This window comes from Euwallacea fornicatus, chromosome 31 (genome assembly GCF_040115645.1).
Source record: "Euwallacea fornicatus isolate EFF26 chromosome 31, ASM4011564v1, whole genome shotgun sequence".
Taxonomy (NCBI): domain Eukaryota; kingdom Metazoa; phylum Arthropoda; class Insecta; order Coleoptera; family Curculionidae; genus Euwallacea; species Euwallacea fornicatus.
This window is the reverse complement of record NC_089571.1, coordinates 1,429,487-1,449,920: the sequence shown is the minus strand read 5'-3', so window position 1 is coordinate 1,449,920 and position 20,434 is coordinate 1,429,487. Positions and strand designations below refer to the sequence as shown.

Here is a 20,434-nt window from a genome sequence, read left to right as displayed (position 1 = left end):
TCGCCCCAGTAATGTAGCGCGTGAGAAACGGTAATGTTTCAACCTTACTGAACGCGTACGCGGAATATTTTATTCATGAAGCTCTTTCGGTACTTGTACACGTCCAATCCAGGGTGTCCTGGCTGGGAATGATCAGCGTGGAGATCTGGAGAATCGTGGAAGATGTGAAGTCGCATTGAGGAAAAGTTGATGAGCATTCGGCATTTATGCATACAGTAGCGGACAGGAATGGAGCAACGAACGCACTCTTGAAACTATTCAAGGTTTCTCATGACTTATTCATAAACTAGTAATATCAAAATTGCGTCGGGACGCCTGGAAACAACGCCGCGAAAAGTTATAAGTTTGTTGCTGAATTTCGGGCATTTAACAACAAAAACGAGTAAATGTGGCGGACGAAGCAGAGCAACGTATGAAATTTTGAATTATTACTCAAATTCTGACTAGCGGCACTGCCATTGTTTATAATAACTCCAATGCGTCCATTCCCCATAGACTTTGTTCATTTATCGATGGTTCCTTCTGAAATGGAATTCAACGCAGTCATCCAAATCATCCTGCGGAGTTTCGAAGTTTCCGTCCTCATCTACTATCTCCCGCAAGTTCTCTGCCGGATTAAGGTCGGGACTTCCGGCAGGCCACTGCATCACATCTACCCGTCGCTCTTTCGAATATTTTTTAATTATTTTCGCAGCATGCTTCGGGCCGATGTTGAAAAGTCCGTGGCAATGACACGTTTTCCTCTGCAAACGGAAGCATATGATCCATTGATATTTCCAGTATATCCAAACCGGTCCATAGCGCCCTCCATTTTTACCAATGGTCCCATTCCAAACCCGGAAAATGATCCCCATGCTAATACGTCACCCCCGCCAAGTTTGATTGAGCCTTTAGTGTCCTTTGGCTTGTACCGGCCGTTTGGAGGACGTCTGATGCATTGAATTCCATCTGAGGGATAAAAATTGAATTTACTCTCGTTTTTCCATCTGGCGAAGCTCCAGTTGAGTTGGTCGTTTGCAAAACGGGCCGGGCCCTCCTGTTCTTCTCGGAAATTAAGGGTTTTTAGCGGGTCTGGGGGGATTCAGACTTTTTTCCTGGAAGCGTCTTCGAATCGATCTTACAGAAACACCAAAGTCACTACGTTCCTGCGCAATATCCACTGCTGTTTTGGTACGGATCCCCTTTTGAAATGTTCACAGTTTTATCGTCTTGGACTCTTGGGACTATCGAGGACGACCCGTTTTTGGAGGTCTCGCCACGTTTTTGGGAACATTGTAAGCACTCGATGCTCCACAGATCATAGAGCGATTAATTCTCTAGCAGTACCACTCTAGATTCAGACTTGGAAACAATGAATCGTTTCAGACGTACGGAGAGAGATTTGCCACGAGGCACGTTTGGTGGTTTTCACCAATAATGCTGAACACACCAACTTAGAAGTGTCGAAAATGATAAAAAATGACGTCAGAAAAATGTTTATACAGGGTGGTCATTTAGTGCGGTCTCGGAAGATTACGGCTAAACAATTTAATATTTTGAATTATTTTTTTTTGTGTTATGTGGAACTCGATTATGGGTACATTCTAAAATTGTTTTCGTTTTATACAGGGTGTTCTAAATAAGTGAAAAATATCAAAGTTACGTTTTTTTAAGTAGGACACCCCATATATTAATATCGTTTTGGATTTCTTGAGGAAAATAAATGTAAGTTTCATTAAGGTTTACTTGTCCTAAATCTTAAGGATTTCGAAATAACTAAGTTTTTTTAAAAAAATCATGCAATTTTAAAAATTTTGTTTTAAAGGAAGTTTAAACTGGAGTAAATCGAAATTCACACCAAACCTTAGATATGAGACGTGTTTTATGCCAGAATTATTAAAATTGAAATATCTCATACAGTGCGTCCAAAAAATAACATCAAAATTGCATTCTTTTTGAAAGGAAATAACTATAAAAAAGGAAATACCCTGTATAAAACGAAAACAATTTTAGAATGTACCCATAATCGAGTTCTTCAAAAAAAAAGAAATTCAAAATATTAAATTGTTTAACCGTAATCTTCCGAGGCCGCACTAAATGACCACCCTGTATATTGCGGCTCCGCTCTTGTCCGCCACATTTATTCGTTTTTGTTGTTAAATGCCTCGAATTCAGGAATAAACTTATCATTTTTTGCAGCGTTATTTCTAGATGTTCTAACATCATTTTGATGATACTAATTTACGAATAAGTCGTAACAAACCTTGAATATTTTCAAGAATATGTTCGTTGCCCCACTTTTCCCCGCCACTGTACTTGTTAAGTAGGTGCACTATGCTATTTCCGGAATGGCGAGTTTTCACACGATACGGACAAAATCTGTGAAATGGGCAAAAATTTTTAACTTTTGGATACTTTTAATGTGTCGTAAACCATTTTGGTCAATTTGTTCTCTCGCTTTCCTCAGTTTTACGAAGTAATTTAACATATGACCGTTATTGCTAAACATTTACTGCCCAATGCAATAGCAATAAGGATCAGTTGTCGTTGGTAAAACAATTTTCGAATAGATTTACCAAAATTATATATATATATATACAGGGTGTCCTCGAATTGCGTGGCCAAAATGATACTACAGATTATTTAAGTAAAAATAAGTCGCATTTTCTTTAATATCTTTCATTCCTTTGAGCTAATTTCACGAAATTTGTATCTGAGGAAGTTTTAGAATGCGAAATTCAAATTTATTTAAAATTTAGTTGTATTTCCTAGAGGGCACCACAAGCGACCGTTAGGACGCATTTAAACCTCCGCAACTTTTTTGTGCCACAGTGTATGTTATTTTGGCATTGAGAAATCTTTTTTCCTCCCTTTTATACTCGGAAAAGGTATACTTTATTGAAGTCGCCAGAAGCAACGGTTTCTGAGAAAAACGCATGTAAAGCTGATGATGCATGTAAACTAACTTAAAATTATTTCCCGTTCAAAAAAAAAGTGTTCGAGTTTTTCAAAAACAATTATTGCTGAAGATAAAACATAAATAATAATTAACAAAGAAACAACAAGGAGAAATTAAATTAACTAATTAATTAAATTAACTTATGTAAGTTTTTAATTAATTTTTTTTTCATTTAATTTGCTATCACAGTAAATGTTCAAAATGTTCACCATTTTCCTGTGTGCACAAGTTAATTCTTTTTAAGAAATTATATTGTACTCTCAGCAATATTTCAGGAGTACTATTCAATAATCCCGCTTCATGAATTAATCTTGCCTCCAATTCTCAGAATTATGCGTTTTTCTCAGAAACCGTTGCTTCTGACGACTTCAATAAAGTATACCTTTCCCAAGCATGAAAGGTAGGAAAAAAGATTTCTCAATGCCAAAATAATCTACAGTATGGCACAAAAAAGTTACAGAGGTTTAAATGCGTCCTAACAGTCGCTTGTGGTGCCCTCTAGGAAATACAACTAAATGTTAAATAAATTTGAATTTCGCATTCTAAAACGCCCTCACATGCGAAATTTCGTGAAATTAGCTCAAAGGAATCGAAAGATATTAAAGAAAATGCGACTTATTTTTTCAACTTTAACACCCTGTAACTCCGTGATTATCAAGTTTGGGACTGGGGCAAATTTAGTTAAATCGACCTATTTTTACTTAAATAATCTGCGGTATCGTTTTGTCCATGCAATTCGAGGACACCACCCTGTATATATATATATATATATATATATATATATATATATTATATTATATTATATTATATTATATTATACTACATTACATTATATAATTTAATTGATAGTATTATTGGACTTAAAAATAACAACAAATCAAAATGAACTATTTTTCTAAATATTAATATTATGCATTTGTCGGATCGCCATTAGGGAGATTTTCCATGATGATATTTCGTATTAGTTTACTTTCAATGGCAAGAATAGAAGAGGGAAAAACCAACGAATTCGCAGCCACACGAGCGCCTCTCGCCCCTTCCAAATCTCATCTGCCTGTCCCTTCTTGGTCTCGACTTTTTCCAGACCTCGCGAGTCCTTCAAATCCGAGTGATGAGGTCCCTGCACGTCCCCGTTTCCCAAGCTCGCACGCGTGGCCTCTCGACTGCGCCCTTGGTGGTAGCGACCTCGTCCGACAGTGCTTCGTCTTAAGATGGCCCTGCCAGCCTGCCCTTCGTCTTATTGTCAGCTCTTAAAGTTACACTTTACAACTTGAGGACTAATAAACCTCCGACGTGTTCATAATGATCTCGAGAACAGAAATATCAACGAATATACAGTACGTCCCATTTAAAATTTAAATTTTGTCGTTGTGTTACGTTGGTAGAAAAATAATTTCGTTTTTCAACCCTCAACATGCCACTCAACTTTCAATACACTTAACCAATCAAAATCGAATCGATACACTTTTGCCAACGTGAAATATGTCTGTTTATACCAGAAGCAGAAGACTCCGATGTCCCAGAGGCGATGAAGTCGTCGAAGGCGTTTTTGGCACCCTCCCGGTGTTTAAAGCATTTGTCGCGTTGGAAGCGGTCGAGGTGCTTGAAAAAATGGTGATCGATAGGTGACAAATCTGGAGAGTTCGGCGGATGAGGCAAAGTCTCGTAGCCATGTAGTGGCGATTGCGCGACATGTGGCTGAGCGTTGTCACGTAGAAGGATTGGGCCATTTCTGTCAACCAATGCCGGAGAGATACGCCTCAGTTTTCGATGCATGCCATTAGTCTGCTGACGATATCTCTCTGCTGCGAGGGCTTCGCCTGGCTTTAGGAAGCTGTGATGGATCAGACCGGCTGCTGACCACCACACACCCTTACCATGACCTTCCTTTGATGCCAATGTGGTTTCGGGAAGTGTTGCGGAGCTTAATCGTGGTCCAACCGTGGAGCTGGATATCGACGGATGTCGTGGAGGATCCGTTTCTCGTCACACGTCACAACACAATCAAGAAACGGGTCATTTTTGTTGCGCAAAATGGCTGCCGACGATTTCTTCGCTTTTCGTTCAGCTCGCGCGGGGCCTTTTTGTTTTTCCAAGCTGTTGCAGATGGTCTAGTACTGTTGGATGAGTTATGCCTAAATCTTCCGCGAGCCCTCCAAGAGTTGTTCGGGGGTTTGTTTCGACTAGGGCCCTCGACTGGTCGTTGCCAATTACCGATGGACGTCCACGATCTTTTTGATCTTCGAGGTTTTCCGTTCCCCCACGAAACTTCTTAAATCAAAGCTGCACCACCCGTTCGTGAACAGTATCAAGACCAAAAGCATCATTTTTCGAGCCGTTTCCGTTGCTTTAGTGCCCAGTTCAAGCTCGCACAGGAAAATCGTCCGAATTTGCTTCTTTTCCATCTTGACTAAAGCTCTCCAACTAAACTCCAAAGGGGCACTACGTGCACACTGTTTATTATTAAAATATGGAAAAAAGTCGACGTTTTTAAATGATATGTAGCATGGCCGTGTTTATCATAGAATTTGTTCCAATATCACGCTGTAAAAATCGAAAATACAAAAACGAAATGGTTTTTCTACCAACCCAATACTTTGCTACAAACTCGGGCACCACTTTCCCGGTAGTACCAAAACCAACATGTAAGAAATAGATTTCCTGGTAAATAATGGTAGCAGGTAGCTAATGAATTTAGGTCTTAACTATGAGGCCAAATCTCCATGTACTTTTCTTTGTTTTTTTTTTTTAATTTAGGTGGCGATGATCGTAGGGTTTTACTGTGGAACATATCTGACGCTGTGTTTGAAAAGGGAGTGAACCTGACAACCGTGGACACAGAACCAAAGAGCGATGGATCCCGCAATAAGAGCCCAATCTCGATGAAGAGGACTCATAACAGCAATATATTTTGTGTTGCTTTTGATTCCAAGAACGAAAGAATATTTTCAGGAGGAAATGACGACCAAGTCATTATACACGAAGTCGACTCGTAAGTTATTTTCATGTGCTTGTTAAGGCATTTACAGGTCAAGCATTCGAACGCGAGGAACGTTGGAACGTCTACTTTTTTTCCATTATTCCACTGTTATTATTATTTTTTTTTTTGAGGGGAGGAGGGGGGAGGCGATGATCAATTTTATATTTAATTGCAAGGAGTCAATTTATTTAATTGCAAACTGGCACGAAAACACGAAATCATCCACGGCACGACGACACGATGGGCCATTTAACTCAATATACATTTTTTGCACTTTAATGACTAATGATAAGAAAGGCAGATGATATGCGTTCACCCATTGAACTTATGAATATCAGAGTTTCATTATTAATCGCTCTGTATTACATCCCAAAAGTAATATTGTTACGAGTTCATATCATGTAAAAATCCCCGTGTGATTTTTTTTGGGCACTTTTGGGGTTTTCATTTGATTCTGCCTCGTCCAACGTGAAATCTGTTTTTTTCAAAGCTTAGGTAGCCGTGGGTCGCATACACTGTCGACTTCAGAAACTCACGAAAATTTGCCCCATCGCTGAAGACAATTCTGTTAGAAAAACCACTGTTCACTTTTAGGCGTCCAAGAATTCAGCTAACGAATTCTCTTCTCTGTGTATGACCTGTAGTTTTGAGTAGGGAGTTGGATTTTAAAGTCATGAAGATACAAGTCTTGAGCGCGAATACGCTCGTTCTTGGACGTTGAAATGTTCTTGAATGTTCGCCCACATTATGACCAACAGCCGCGACGTTTTCCACTTGAGGAACGCGCACCGATGGTTTCACCTCAACGGTTGGCTCAGTCTCCTCAAGTTCTTATTAGTCACTTGCAGTCGAGACATGTGGAATATTTTTCCGACAAAAAGGTGAACGCACCATGCGCATGGTGACAACCACGCTCTCACCGTTTCTGAAATAATATTTAGTGATTAAAATATGTTTTTTGCTCTTGTTAGGACGTTTCACAGGAGCCTTATGAATCATAATAAAAAAAAATAGAGTTTATAATGTGTTTTTACGCATAATCATAAAGCCGATTCAGAAGCAAGACGTCTTAGGATTTGTTACAATTTTCTATCACACATTTTTCATTAAAATTTTTTTTTATATATATGACAACTTCAAGCCTTAATTTTTGCTACTTAATTTTAGCGGAAACGCCTTAGCGGTGATACCTCACAGAAAGCCGGTTTACGGTTTGAGTATAAACCCGCAAAAAGATGAAATTATCGCCACTGCAGGAGAGGATGGCAGGCTGTTGCTCTATGATATTAGGGAAGCCCCAAATCAAGGTGAGTGTTTTTTGAGTCTCATGTTGTGTTCAAATGGTCAATCGTTACTGCGGCGTCTCAGGAAGACATTTTCATACGAATAAAACTAGAACTGAAAATGTTAATGAAAGTATTAAATTGTTACATCTGAGAACTCAAAAGTTGCCAGTAGCAGCAAATTCGAAAGAAGATGATTAAATATGAAATCTCAATCACTATACCTTCAGCTACTAGAGTTATTTCCAGTTTCTTGGAGACATGCGCACCTCGGTTTCGCCTCCAAATCATTATCGGCGTAGAATATGTAACTTCTTTCTGCTGAATCGACCGTGGAAAACACTTTTTAACTGTTCATAAATCATTTCGTGAAAGTTGTGGTTTCACGTATGTAACTGGCGACATTATTAAATTAAATTCAAATTTTCTGTTCCAGAGGCTCAAGTGTTGGCAAAACAGAAGACTGGTTTTCATTCTGTGATGTTTAATCCCGTTAACCCTCGATTTTTGGTCTCTGCCAACTCGGAGGAGGGTATAGCCTTATGGGATTGTAGGAAACCGAAAGAGTAAGGATTGAAAGCTCCCGAATGCATGTTTATTCATTAAGTTGACCCTGTATATTATACAATACAGCAAGAGACTCTATTCTAATGTACAGGTCTCACCAGATCGACTCGGGGTGTAGAAGCTGCGCGAGCAGGTCTTGATTTGTAATATTTTTGAGCGGACTTTTCCTCAACAATCTCCCGAAGGTTTTTTTTATAGGGTTTGAGGCTGGAGACTGCGCTGGCCATTTTTAATACTTAAATATTTTTTTCCATGAACCGCTTTTTGATCGTCGCAGCTGTGTGTGCTTTGAATCGTTGTCATGCTGAAAAATAAAGAGGCATTTCCCATTCGGCATATGGCAGCATGGCGTGATCCAGCATGTTTTGATACACAAACCTATCCATTTTGTATCCTATATATTGGACCCGTTCCAATAGCGGAAAAATAACCCCATGCCACAATATTCCCTTCTCCCTGTTTTATGGCGGTATTAATATCCTTTGGGTTGAGCCCTTGACCTAGCGGACGACGTGTCCATTGAGCCCCATCAGTTCCATAGATACAAAACTTTGATTCGTCTGCGAATAAGAACCTTCTCCATTGGCGGGGAGCCCAATCTCGATGATAGGTGGTAAACGGCATTCGAGCATCTCTAATTTTTTTTTGGAAAGGACTGGTTTTTTATCTGGTCTCATTTTTTTAATCGACCCTCTACTAATCGACGTTGTATCGCCCTCGAGGAAAAATTCGTTTCCCCAGCAGGTGCCAATGTTTGGTGGGCTGGTATTCTTGGAATCTTCCCTCAACTTCTGCTGACGCCTATCTAACTTTTTAGTCCTGTTTCTAAGTCGTCAACTACGCTTTAGGTTAGTGACAACCCTACGTTCTCGAATCTTTTAATGGTTTCGGAAAGTACGTCTTAATTAACACCAAACGTTTCAGAAATAAACTTTTGTAATTTGCCACCATCAAAGGCACTAATTATTTGTCTTTGAAGACTAACTGAGTAATGAACTCCTCGAGGCATGACTACGACTATTACTTCGATAAAGGATCAAACTAATACGAAAAATGAAGTACTTTTAAAAATAAGTTGCTCCTATTTTGTCGCAAATATTTTAACTGCAGAAATGGCTTTCGTCGACGCTCTTTAAACAAATTAAACTTTCTTAGTATTCAAATAAATTTATTTTTTTAAATTGTAAACAGCTTTAAACATAATATTGGGAGTAAAGAATTTTATTTTCGGCGAAATATGCTTTATTTAACGCACATTTTTAAAAATTGCTCTAATTTTGTCCAGTGCCGCATGTATTTGAAATCGTGGCATCAGTTTCTCCTTCGTTTTGCGAAAACTCTTTGACGAGTCGAATTCTCCTTATAGCCCCAATATTCGGTGCTTTTAACCACCTTTCATAAGAAGTGTAAGTCGGTGGGCGGAGCCATTTACAATTTTCAAGTGGGGGTAGCCGGATGACAAGGGATGGCAATTGGATTTGCGTAGACAATGTCAGATCTGTCCCTCTGCACAACCTGGAAGTTCAGCACATTCAGTACTTTCATATGCACTCCCGTTTGTACGATATCTGGGGTGGTAAGTGTGCAAAAACGAGACTTTGCATAGCTCCGTAGCTCAATGTTTCTCGGTTTAGCGTCATTGTCTACACACGGTTTGCGCATGACAAATTTTTCCTTTAACGTTCAGCGATAAAAAATATATTCCAGCTAATGTAATCATAGGTTTATGCCATTTCACGTTCTTGCCTGTGCAGACAGGAAGGTGGAATAACAAGACAAACGCTCAGAAAAGATTAAACTACTTTCTGGTTCGGAGAGACACCTGCAGGCACTGTACCAGACTACTAAGACAGATGGAATGAAGCATGAAACTGGTTTATACTGGTATATAGTCCGTGCACTGAAATTGATTTTTTTTCAGCGGCATTCCTGAAAGAACAAGCTCTAATAAAGAAACGGTTAAAATGCTGCTTTGAAATTTAGCAAATTTTGAGCGGTGCTCTAATTATTGTGCTCAGAGTTTAGCAAACATCTAAAAGCTTTATACAATGGGAAAGATTGATCGGGGTCTGTCCTACACCAATAAAATGTGTATTGCAAAATGACAGCATGTCTGACTGTACTGGAAGGACATGTATGCACTCTTATTTTAAATCCAACATCCTATACAGCGTGTCCTTGTTAAGTGCGCTCTCCTCAATTGCCAATCGGCCGTAGTTACTCCCCAATACTGTCGGCTAGAATTGGCAAAATTGTCCGTTGTGAAGTCCGTTTAGGAGGAAACCCCTACAATGCTGACATATCTCGCGTACTACTCCAAATATTTTTAAAAAATGTAGAATGGCGTTCCACAAACATTTATTTCATGATATTTGTTTTAAGTCGGTATAATTGAAAACGTGCCCATATGGTGCGCCTTTTTGCGAGAAATAAAAAAATTTATTACATAAATTACGTTGATGCTTGCTGCAGGGCTGTTGTCCCGTGAAATTGATGTAAATATCACACAATTCAAGGCCTTTTTTAACTTATTAGTTACTTAACGTAAGATAAAAGTACATAATTCGCACATGTACGAAGTTGCTGGGAGTTCGGTACCCTGGCGTCTTTTGTTCGACGTAGGTTTTGCTCGGGAGCTTGTCTTAATTGAATTTCTATGGCGTTTGTACTTGTCCAAGAAACTTCTTGCAGGACGTTATCAGTATTTGGGTCAGTTTGGAATTTGCACTTTAACGCTTTAAAGTTATTTGTATGGTCCTTTAGGCAAATACATTAGAGATGAATTTAATATTAGAATTAGTTTTCTTTGGGGGCCCCAAAAATAAGCTTCACGAAACTTTTATCTAAAGAAGCCCATTGGTGCTCCTAAATGGGCGTCAAATGTACACAAAACAACTGGAAGATTTACAAAACAAGCCCATCAGTAACATCAAATATTTGTGTTTATTTCTATCCATTTGTCTTTTTTATTTGATAATTTTATGTATCTTCATAAATAATAAAAAACTCTAAAAGTCACTTTATTAATATTACTTTCGCATAAAACTTAATATCCGGCTCGTCTGTAGTATTTTATGCCCACGTGCGGCGCCACCTTCAAAAAGTTTGGGAACCCCTGATTTATACTACAGTATTCATTATTAAATTTGATTTTTGCCGGTTATCCTAATGGCCAACCTCATTCACTTTTAGGGAATTGGTTCATTACGACTCGACAGTGGGTCAAACTTCAGGCATTAGCGCCTGCTTTGACTCTACGGGGAAGAAGGTTCTTGCATTGAGAAGGCGTTTGCCCCCAGTTCTGTACAATACTCAATGTGAAGGGTCAATATGCCAATTCTATCATCCCCAATATTATAATAGCTGTACTATGAAGACATGTTCCTTTGCCGGAGAGAATGACGAATACGTACTGAGCGGCTCCGACGATTTTAATTTGTATATGTGGAGGGTTCCTGAAGATGAGGGTGAGAATTTCTCAGGTCGAAATAAAATTACTGAGTCTAATTTACCTTAGTTTGAACGGTAACATTTCTTGAAATACGAAATGTGAAATTCAATTAAATTCAAATGAGACATTTTGTTAATTCCGATTTGTCGTCGGATACACCACGCATTCGTTATATCAAATATCAGGATTATAGAACCTGAATAAATTGCCGGTATAGTACCGTCATAAGCTAGGTTCGATAAATCTGATATTTGATATAACGAATGCGTGGTGAATTTTTGTGCAGAGAATGTAGGGCCATCACGTGTACCAACAGGGTGATTCAACCGTTCGCCACGATTTTTTTATAAATAGAAATAGCCATCCGCTTTATACTCGAACTTGCACAAATATCACAACGTCCTAATTTGTTTATTTGTAATTCCAGAAGAATGGGGAGATTTACATGTTGTGATGAAAGGCCATCGGTCCATAGTTAACCAAGTTAGGTACAATAAACATAACAATTTAATCGCATCCTCTGGGGTCGAAAAGATGATCAAATTATGGAGTACAATACCTATAGGTACGTAAAAACCAAATTGCAGCTCAGAAATAACGTTCAATTAAACATATTGACGACCTTTTAGGATCATGGACTGGTTCCCTTTTGAAAGAATGCACTGACCCGGCCAGAATAGTTTACACTCACCAAGATTACATAGATTTAGTGGGAAGCAGTGGCGAGGTAAGTTGGATAAATGTTACTCAGTCGTGTAGTTAGGATATTTATAAAATTCCTCTTTTAGAGAATATCGCATGATTATAGCGATCAGTCCACGTTAGAAGATTCGAAAATGATGGCTTTCTTCGATTCGCTTATTCAAAGAGAGATTGAAGGTAAAGTGGACCCTGAGTCTTGGAGAATGTTTAACGTGTTTTTCAGGATGGGTCAGTTCCGAGGACTTTCAGTCCACGGATAGCTGTGATTCAGACTTTGAACGTGACCATTCGAAGTTGTTACAGCATATATTTAAGAGCCGAAGCAAAACGTTAGAGGATCCTAGAAAACAAAAACATAATAAGATAGCTCAGCTAATAGCCAAGAAGAGGCATCGACTGGCTAAAATGGCTTACAATAAGGCACCAACTTCTGTCAAAAAGTAAGCGAAATTTTGTATTATATAAGGTGTCTTCCTCAAGAGCTTGTTGTGTTACCACTGCCGAAACGGCTGATCCATATCGTAGGGCGTAAAAACCAGGCAAATATATTTCTACGACCTTTTTTTGCATTGGCAAACTGGAAGTTGGCTTTAAGGGCCCCTTATATCGTCTTTCCGGTCTTGCCCGGTAAAAAGGTTCATTTCTACAGTCACGGAAATGTCAAGGCAGCGTATACGTTATATACTTACTGTATATACTACTCGTAGAAATAACTACAGGTTGTTCGGTAAAAAACCCATGCACGTCGTAAGCCACGTAATTTCCTTGCCAGCCCTCACATTCAAAATGTGAAAAGTGCTCAACGAGGAATTCGTCTCTACTTTAACCATAATTATGTCGATGAACTGCCACTAGTACATGGACGTGAGGGTACTCTAGCCGTTAAGGTTTAGTAAAATATTTAAACTTAACATTAACGTAAATAACAGAAATGTTAACAACAGTGTTGGCATCAGGGCGCAGAGTCCCCAAACTTTTCGTATGTTTGTCTGTTTTAACGTTACAGTTCCTCATTCCTCCCTTTTATTTTGTAGTGAGGATTGCCCTACTTAAATACCATCCAACGTTTCGCTGTAGTCATGTATCAAAGTTCCCAATTTGCTAATGGTTCCCCTACCACAAACTGTTCTTTTAAGAAGAAATTTTGTTTATTTCTGGTGTTACTTTGCTCTATGATAAAAAGTGATAGCTCAGATAAAGGTTGAAAAAATCCTTAAAATGACGTATCGCTTGAGCCCCCTTTCCATTTAAACTTTAAGAGTAATTGCTCCCTTAGTTACGTGGTCGACATATGTACCATCAGAACCCCACGAAAAAGTGCATCGGGTAAAATGAAAATTGATGCGTTTAAGCAATTTTGTTAAAAATCCAATGCCATGTAGATATCGAATTTATTCCCGTTAAAGTCACCACACTGTATGTGTATGCATGCATTAAAGCTGGTACTAATCTTTGTTTATTTTAGAATGCAGCTACGAGAAAAATGGAAAAAGAAAGAAAAGCACGCACTAAAGCAGAAAGCTAAGGAGAGATGTAATGGCTCATGTAAAAAATCGTTAAAGAAAAGTCCAAGTTTGTCGGAAACAAGGAAAATCAAACATTATAGCGAAAGTAGTCCAAGGTGAGATGAGCTGAACTGTGAAAAATGAATCGAGGGCTGTATTTTAATATTTCCATTCAAAATATATTTTTCTCACTAGCTTGAGTAAAAACGGCTGTATTTGCGATCTGAAAGTAGCATTTAACGTCAAATATTTAATTTAACATAGAGAGCGCATGCGGGCACGTAGAAAAATATCGTACTTAACACGTGCGAAAGCGCCTTTGCCGCACTGGATAGCCTGGAGTTATTCAACTGCAAGTACCATGTGGTAAAATAGTACATTAGGTTCCGCTTAAATGTATAACTAATAATGTGATGTTGCTGAAACTGCGTCGATCTATTATTATGAAAAAAAACCATAAATATCGAAAATTTACTTATTTCGCCATATATTAAAATACTTTCGGTAGTAGAAAATCCTCTCCAGAATTCCCTTGAATAACACTATAAAAGTTTCAAATAAGCATGATTATCCTGTAAATCATGTTCCACCCTCCGATTCCTCAAACGATTCAGTGCACATTAGTACGGTGGACTCTTCAGTGGTTCATTCCTTGGAATGTTACCGTGTTAGCTTAGCACCTTTTCATGAAAAGCAAACGTGCTTCCTGACTTGCAACGCTACTAACGAAACAAGTCAGGCTAGTCTGTTGCCATCCGTGAACCATTTGTTATGTGTAAGGTTTAGGGCCGGTTTTTCAATGTTCAATTAAAGGGCGACAGCTATGAAATAACTATCTCATAGGAGTGTTTTTCTAACCGAAGTTAAAATTTTACCAACAGTTGAAGTAAAGGCCACATCTAAAAATCCCCCGCAATTAACAGAGACTCTTTGACTAACGATTACCCGTGACTGTAAGCTACTGTGCCTGCATTTTTAGCAGACAATTGAAGAATCGGCCTCCACTGGCATACAACCTTTGGTTGAGGTACAATACAATGTAGTTATAACTGTGTAGACTTTTTTTATAACTTCACTATTTCTCCATTCAAACCTCAACAACGCCATTGATATAGAGCATGTTTTTTTAATAAGAGACAAAGTTCGACTATACTTCTGCCAATGGGGTTAAACGATATTGATCCAATAGCGTGTTGAATTCGGATAATAAATTTATCGAACAAAACTCTTACGTTTAGGTCACTTCGATATCGCACCAGACAATGTTTGCGAGAAGCATGTGCCAACGCAGGTCTAAATATGCTTTTAGATACACCCAGTACTAGTACGGGAATAACTAGCTCCAATTCGTCAGTATATAGAGTGAGATCTGTAGTTTAACGTTTTTATCACTTTTACTGAATCGATATATTTGTAGGTTCTAGAGCAAGATTCAGAAGATGAAGCTTTAAATCTGACCGTGCATAGTCCGCAAAACGGTGATAACGACGAAGACAATCACTCTTCTAATAACGAGGAGGAAAATTTAGTGAATATATTGCCGACGCCTTTAAACGGTGAGTACGTGAAACGAGCGCTAAAACGATTTGATAGGAAATTTACGAGTTGATAACGTTATGAGTAATTAATTAAAATTATTTAAAAAAATAGTGACGAAGTTACTGGTTCTTTTTAGGCACGTCAGAGCATGTGATAAACGCTTTAGAAGTTCCACAAAACAGTGCCGAAATGTCAAATACAAATGGACAAGTGTCCAACGGTAATAGTGCTAGTAATGGAAACCTTATTGCCATCAATAATAACGAAGACTATAATAATGGGGCATCAACTAGTAGAGGTAGGAATAGTTTGTGCACAGCATGATATATAGTTTGGTTAATTAGATGTCAAATCGTATGTAAAATAGACGATCTATTCAATATTCTCGCATTTTAAGGGGAATTACGCAGGCATCACCAGTTCTAGTTGGAATAGCAGCACTCGTAAGGCTCTTTGGGCCAATTTGGAAAAGAGACGCGCAGAGAGAGATTTCTCTCTCTCTCTCTCACATCATGTGATGCAAAATGATACGCGAAAACAATTTATTGTTATACAGCGGAAACTAAATTACTGTAAGAAAAAAATACAATTTGTACGAGTTTTGGCACGAGCTATTCAGTGAATCTGCCCAGCCTGTTCTATAGATTGACACTTAAATACTAACTATGACGGACCTTGCGGATTAAACCGTCCCTCTGAATTTCGCGTCATACGATGTGAGAGAAAGAAATCTCTCTGTGCGTCATTGTCTGGAAATCAGCCCAGTTAGCCTTACCTGTACTCCGACAACGACCAACGAAGTGCATCGAGGAGAGACTAACGCTGGAAGTGGACTTTTGCTGTTGTTTAGATTAGAGTTTAGATCATTATCGATTTGGAGGCCTTGCTGAGATGGATTTTTTTTGCTTTACCTGCACTGGTCAATTTATTATTTTCCGATATCATTTTAAACGATAAACGAAACGCCCTGCTTCCTTACACAATTCAGTATATGTAGCCTTCAGTGGTTGATTTTTTGGAAGGTTACTATGTTAGCTTAGCCCTTTTTGATGAAAAGCACCGTTGGATAACATCTTCCTGACTTTCAATGCTACTAGCAAAACAAGTCAAGTTAGGTCGTTGTCATTCATTTCAGTCCAACGTTCCGTTTCGTTTATCAATGACTTCTAGTCTACAGCCAGCGTAGTCTTGGACCCACCAAAACGTCATAAACGAATATCAGCGAATTTAGAACATCAGATTTATCAATGACGTAGCTAAGCTATGCTATAATGGGGAAATGTCCAATAATTTATAAAGAATTATATCAGTAAAAATTCTGAAACGATGAGAGATCTATCTTCGCTCACTTCAACCGCGCAGGCCTCTCGACGCGCTTCGTCGGAGGCGTGTTACAACTTGTGCGGTTCTTCTCCCACTCGTACAATTCCCATGCTCCGACTTGAACTGGTGATACCTGTCTATTGCGGAGGTACAATGTATGGAAAACACACTGTATCAAAAGGGAAAAAGCCGAACGGGAATATCACTGCTTTAGAACTCACATTTACGACATTCCTTGATATGACATTTGATATTGGTAAAATGTAATTTAAAGTTACGTTTTTGCTTTTGTGTTGGCTCATTTTGGAGAATTAAAAAACAACAACGTCGTGTATGGCCGTTGCTGGTGATAGTCTATTTTATATGATTAATTTAACTAACGCAGAGCTGTGTCTGAACGCAATGGAAGCAACGAAAATTCAAATGAAACACCCTGGAAATTTTTACATATTCAGAATCCCTTAAAAATTTGTATGATTTAGCCGTTAAATCATAAGCTAGTAGGTTAACACGAATATTTAACATTTCTGCCCTTTTTCGAAATAAATACATACAACTTCATAGAGTGATTAGTCCATACTAGCGAGATTCTAGAGTTAGGAGCAAAAGTTTCTATGGTGATACTTTAGTATAGATGCTACAAGAACGTGTACAAAAAATTACATGGAAAACACGTGTTCAAGTTTAAATTAATGCACCACATGAAGCAAATGTAACCGCTTCTTCAGAACGGAACAGATAGATCAGTTTGATATTTTCTCAATTTGTTATAGGACCTATCGATCTTCAGACGTCAAAGAGGAAAAATGTGAAGAGGCAGTATGTTTCCCCAAAGGTAAATTTCAGCGATTCCGAAGACGAGTGCATCCTAAACTACACCAACGGCCATAAAGTTGAAGATGGCTACAGCACGTTCTCCTCGGATTCTGACGACTGCGAGTTCCACACGCCCCCAACCAAACGACGCACCATCAGCCACACGGACAGCGGCTTCGGCACGAGTTCAAGCAATAACAGGTCCAGTAGGTGTTTGGATAAATATCTAAATTTCAGTAGTAAAAAAACTCCGGAGATCGCACCCGGAAACACGCAAAACGGTCGCACCAGTGATGAGGAACATAGAAACGAGAGGTTCCGGAAACGGGTTCGGAAGGCTCGAATGCATTTTAGAAATCGCGTTTACGCAAACGACTCCGATTCAAATTGAAAGTGTTTGTGCGGACTGTTTAAACAATTGACTGAAAATATAAACTAGAAAATTAGTAGTATTTCAAATGACTGTAAATATTTAGATTTTAATAGTAGGACCGTTTGCTTTGCGACCACCTTTTTGAAATTTGGTAAGAAGGTTTTCGTTCCGATTCGAAATTTCGTTGATTCTAAAGCGGCTTGTAGGGTACCCTCACTTGTTAATCAAAATTATATTATATCTGTTTTATTTTGCATATTACGGCATCGGTAAATTCTATATTGTGTATTTGTAAATCAAATTTTATTTCTCCAATTTATAACCAAAAAATGTATTATTTAAAAAAAACCTGAAAATATGTTTGGTTTTGTCATATACCTGCAGTTTGTTTTATTTTCTTGCGTTAACGACCTGCCTGGGATTTGTTGATTTGAGTCCGACCGTCGCGTTGTGTGTGTGCAGTAGTGCGCGTGCGTTACGCTTTACCACAAAGTCGTCATCATTTTTCCCAGATAAACTGAACAGAAAACGAGGCGAATGGTGGCACAAACGGTAAATTCAACTAAACTTCCGAAGATCCAAGGGAGTCTAAAGATGTACAGGGCGTCAAAAAGAAAACTGTCAAGCAGTTAAAGCGGCAATGGTATGGGTCAAAATAAGCAAAAAAGTTTTAATAAACATGGGTCCGCAAACTAGTGGTTTCAGAGATGTGGGAGGGTATTTTTGTCTTGAAACATTTATCTGCAGCTATTATTTATTTATTACATACAAACGAAAGAAGCTTCTAGCAAAAAAAGCAGCATAAGATGTTCAAAGTGCCCCCCTTCCGTCTTCAAGCAGGCGCGATATCTTTGTCTGAAAGGTATTTGAGCTTTTACTAAAACCTCCCCATTGGCTCCGATCTGCTGCCATTTTTTTTTATTAATTCGTAGCCGCAACAGCTGGAAGCTAATCACAGGAGTATGATAGACTAATGTTTCCAAACATCCCAAAAAATAAATCCAGAGGGTTTAAATCTGGCGATCTTGCAGGTCATAGCAGCGCACTATCATCCTGAAATTGCGCTTGCTGCTTTGGTCGAAAAGAGTGTTGCTCAAGAGATCGCTCATTGTGTTTTGACAGAAAGTGTAGGTAAGTAGCGTCTGTTAGCCTGTTTGGTAAAATGACGGGACCTGGAAATCTGTTGTCCTAAATACTCATCCAAATGTTGAATAAAAACCACGCCTGAAGTCCAGATTCCACTAGAGCATGGGGATACAAGTGTTTGTGCTAACGGAAACAAATTCACAACACGTATGTGCATATTGTGAAAATTAACAGCTCTATTTCGTGTGAATCCGGCCTCATCGATAAAAGCAATATTGACAAAAAACAGGTCTTCAGTGTCATTGCGTGGAAACCAGCGACAAAAAACCAAACGTGCTTGATGGTCAAGTGGATTTAAGTCATGTACTCGTGGTACATGGTGCGGATATCACAGATGCTCATGAAGGATTCTTCAGGCAAGGGAGCACTAATTCCACCGCCACTGATATCCTCGGCACGCTCGTCTCCGGATTACACGCTCTATCCGTGCTAAAATTTCTTTTTCTGCTTTGAGAATTGATTTGACCGACTTTGATCTTCTGGATAAACACCATTGTTTGCTCAATAAGTCGGTATCACGCAATCTTGTCAGTTCTTCCAAACGACGTAGGGGAATGCGGCGATTTGGATAAGCAGTGGCGATGCCATTAAGATCACCACAAATGAATTTTGCATTCGAGTGAACAGCCAAAATGCAAGTTTTTGCATAATGAAAAAAGACGGTAAAACAAGAATAACTTTTGTTTGTTTGTATATAACAAATAATGAATAATTGCAAATAAACGTTTAAAGAAAGATCAACTTTTCATATATCCAAAATCATTGTTTTGCGGACCCATGTTTGCTTATTTTTTTTTTTAATTTTGGTTCATGCTTTTACCTTTTTAAATATTTTACGCCCTTTTTTAGCGCTTTGTAAAAGACGATTATTAGATAATTGTTCCTAAGAGGCAAAATGATCAGTGCATCACTCGTATCCTCTCTGCAGGGGCAAGAGTTTACAATTTGTGCAAAAAATGTTCAGTTATTCCAAAATATAAATTTACCTCAATTTTCTGTTTTTCTTCAGACAGAAAATCCGTAGAAGTGACGAGAACAGATTCTGCAAATAATTAAGGCAACGAATATCCATGTAGATACTCAATGTATATTCATATTCGATTTTTGTGCTATTACCTAAGTACGTACATAAATAATTTTAAATACCAGTAACAACCACATAATATTCCTACAGGCTAGACCTGCAAAAACAAATAAATATTTTGTGCAAAAAGGCCAATTTCATAGGCACTTTAGATCATACTGTAGTTAACAATAATTATTTAATTTAATCGTACAGAGCTTTCCATCAAAAAACTCTTCACCACAGCTACTTCGGATAACTGCAAAAACATCGTATAACACGAACGACAAGACGAATCCGTTTCCGAGGGGGACGCATAGCGGCGCGGATTTAGAATTTATCGAAACAACACATAGCGCGGGGGCCCGATAAGATTTAGAATTTTAAATGGGACCATGGGTCGAGTGAAGCCTCATTTACCCACATGAAGTGGAAAAAAATCAGGGGGGTGATTGGTGAAAAATCAAATTCGCGTTGTTAAGTGTCCTCCTTGCTTGCAGTTCAGATATGAACCCCATTGACAATTTGTGGTGGTATGTGGGGCCGGCCCCCAGAAGTAAAGAAATGACAAATTTGCCTCCATTGTACGAAGAAATTCAACGGATTTGGTATGCAGTGACACGAGAACGACACCAAAAGTTAACAGAATCTTTACCTCAACGTTGCCAGGAGGTGATTAGAAATAAAGATTATCAAACGAGATATTAATATTCACCTAAATGTATGTGAATGGTGGTTTGCAATGAAT

General features: G+C 38.6%; 1 protein-coding gene across 1 annotated transcript in view; it reads left to right on the top strand.

Moving 5' to 3' along the window:
• LOC136348056 (DDB1- and CUL4-associated factor 5) overlaps positions 1–17,854 on the top strand; it is a 33,144-nt gene extending 15,290 nt beyond the window's left edge. The window contains exons 2-14 of the mRNA XM_066298588.1: positions 5,696–5,930; positions 7,086–7,225; positions 7,638–7,767; positions 10,961–11,235; positions 11,647–11,784; positions 11,849–11,946; positions 12,008–12,098; positions 12,145–12,361; positions 13,387–13,542; positions 14,665–14,788; positions 14,844–14,982; positions 15,102–15,263; positions 17,062–17,854. Of these exons, the coding sequence (XP_066154685.1) occupies positions 5,696–5,930; positions 7,086–7,225; positions 7,638–7,767; positions 10,961–11,235; positions 11,647–11,784; positions 11,849–11,946; positions 12,008–12,098; positions 12,145–12,361; positions 13,387–13,542; positions 14,665–14,788; positions 14,844–14,982; positions 15,102–15,263; positions 17,062–17,495 (2,339 nt within the window). The 3' untranslated portion in view covers positions 17,496–17,854. The remainder of the gene's footprint in view (positions 1–5,695; positions 5,931–7,085; positions 7,226–7,637; positions 7,768–10,960; positions 11,236–11,646; positions 11,785–11,848; positions 11,947–12,007; positions 12,099–12,144; positions 12,362–13,386; positions 13,543–14,664; positions 14,789–14,843; positions 14,983–15,101; positions 15,264–17,061) is intronic.
• The last annotated feature ends 2,580 nt before the right edge of the window (positions 17,855–20,434 follow it).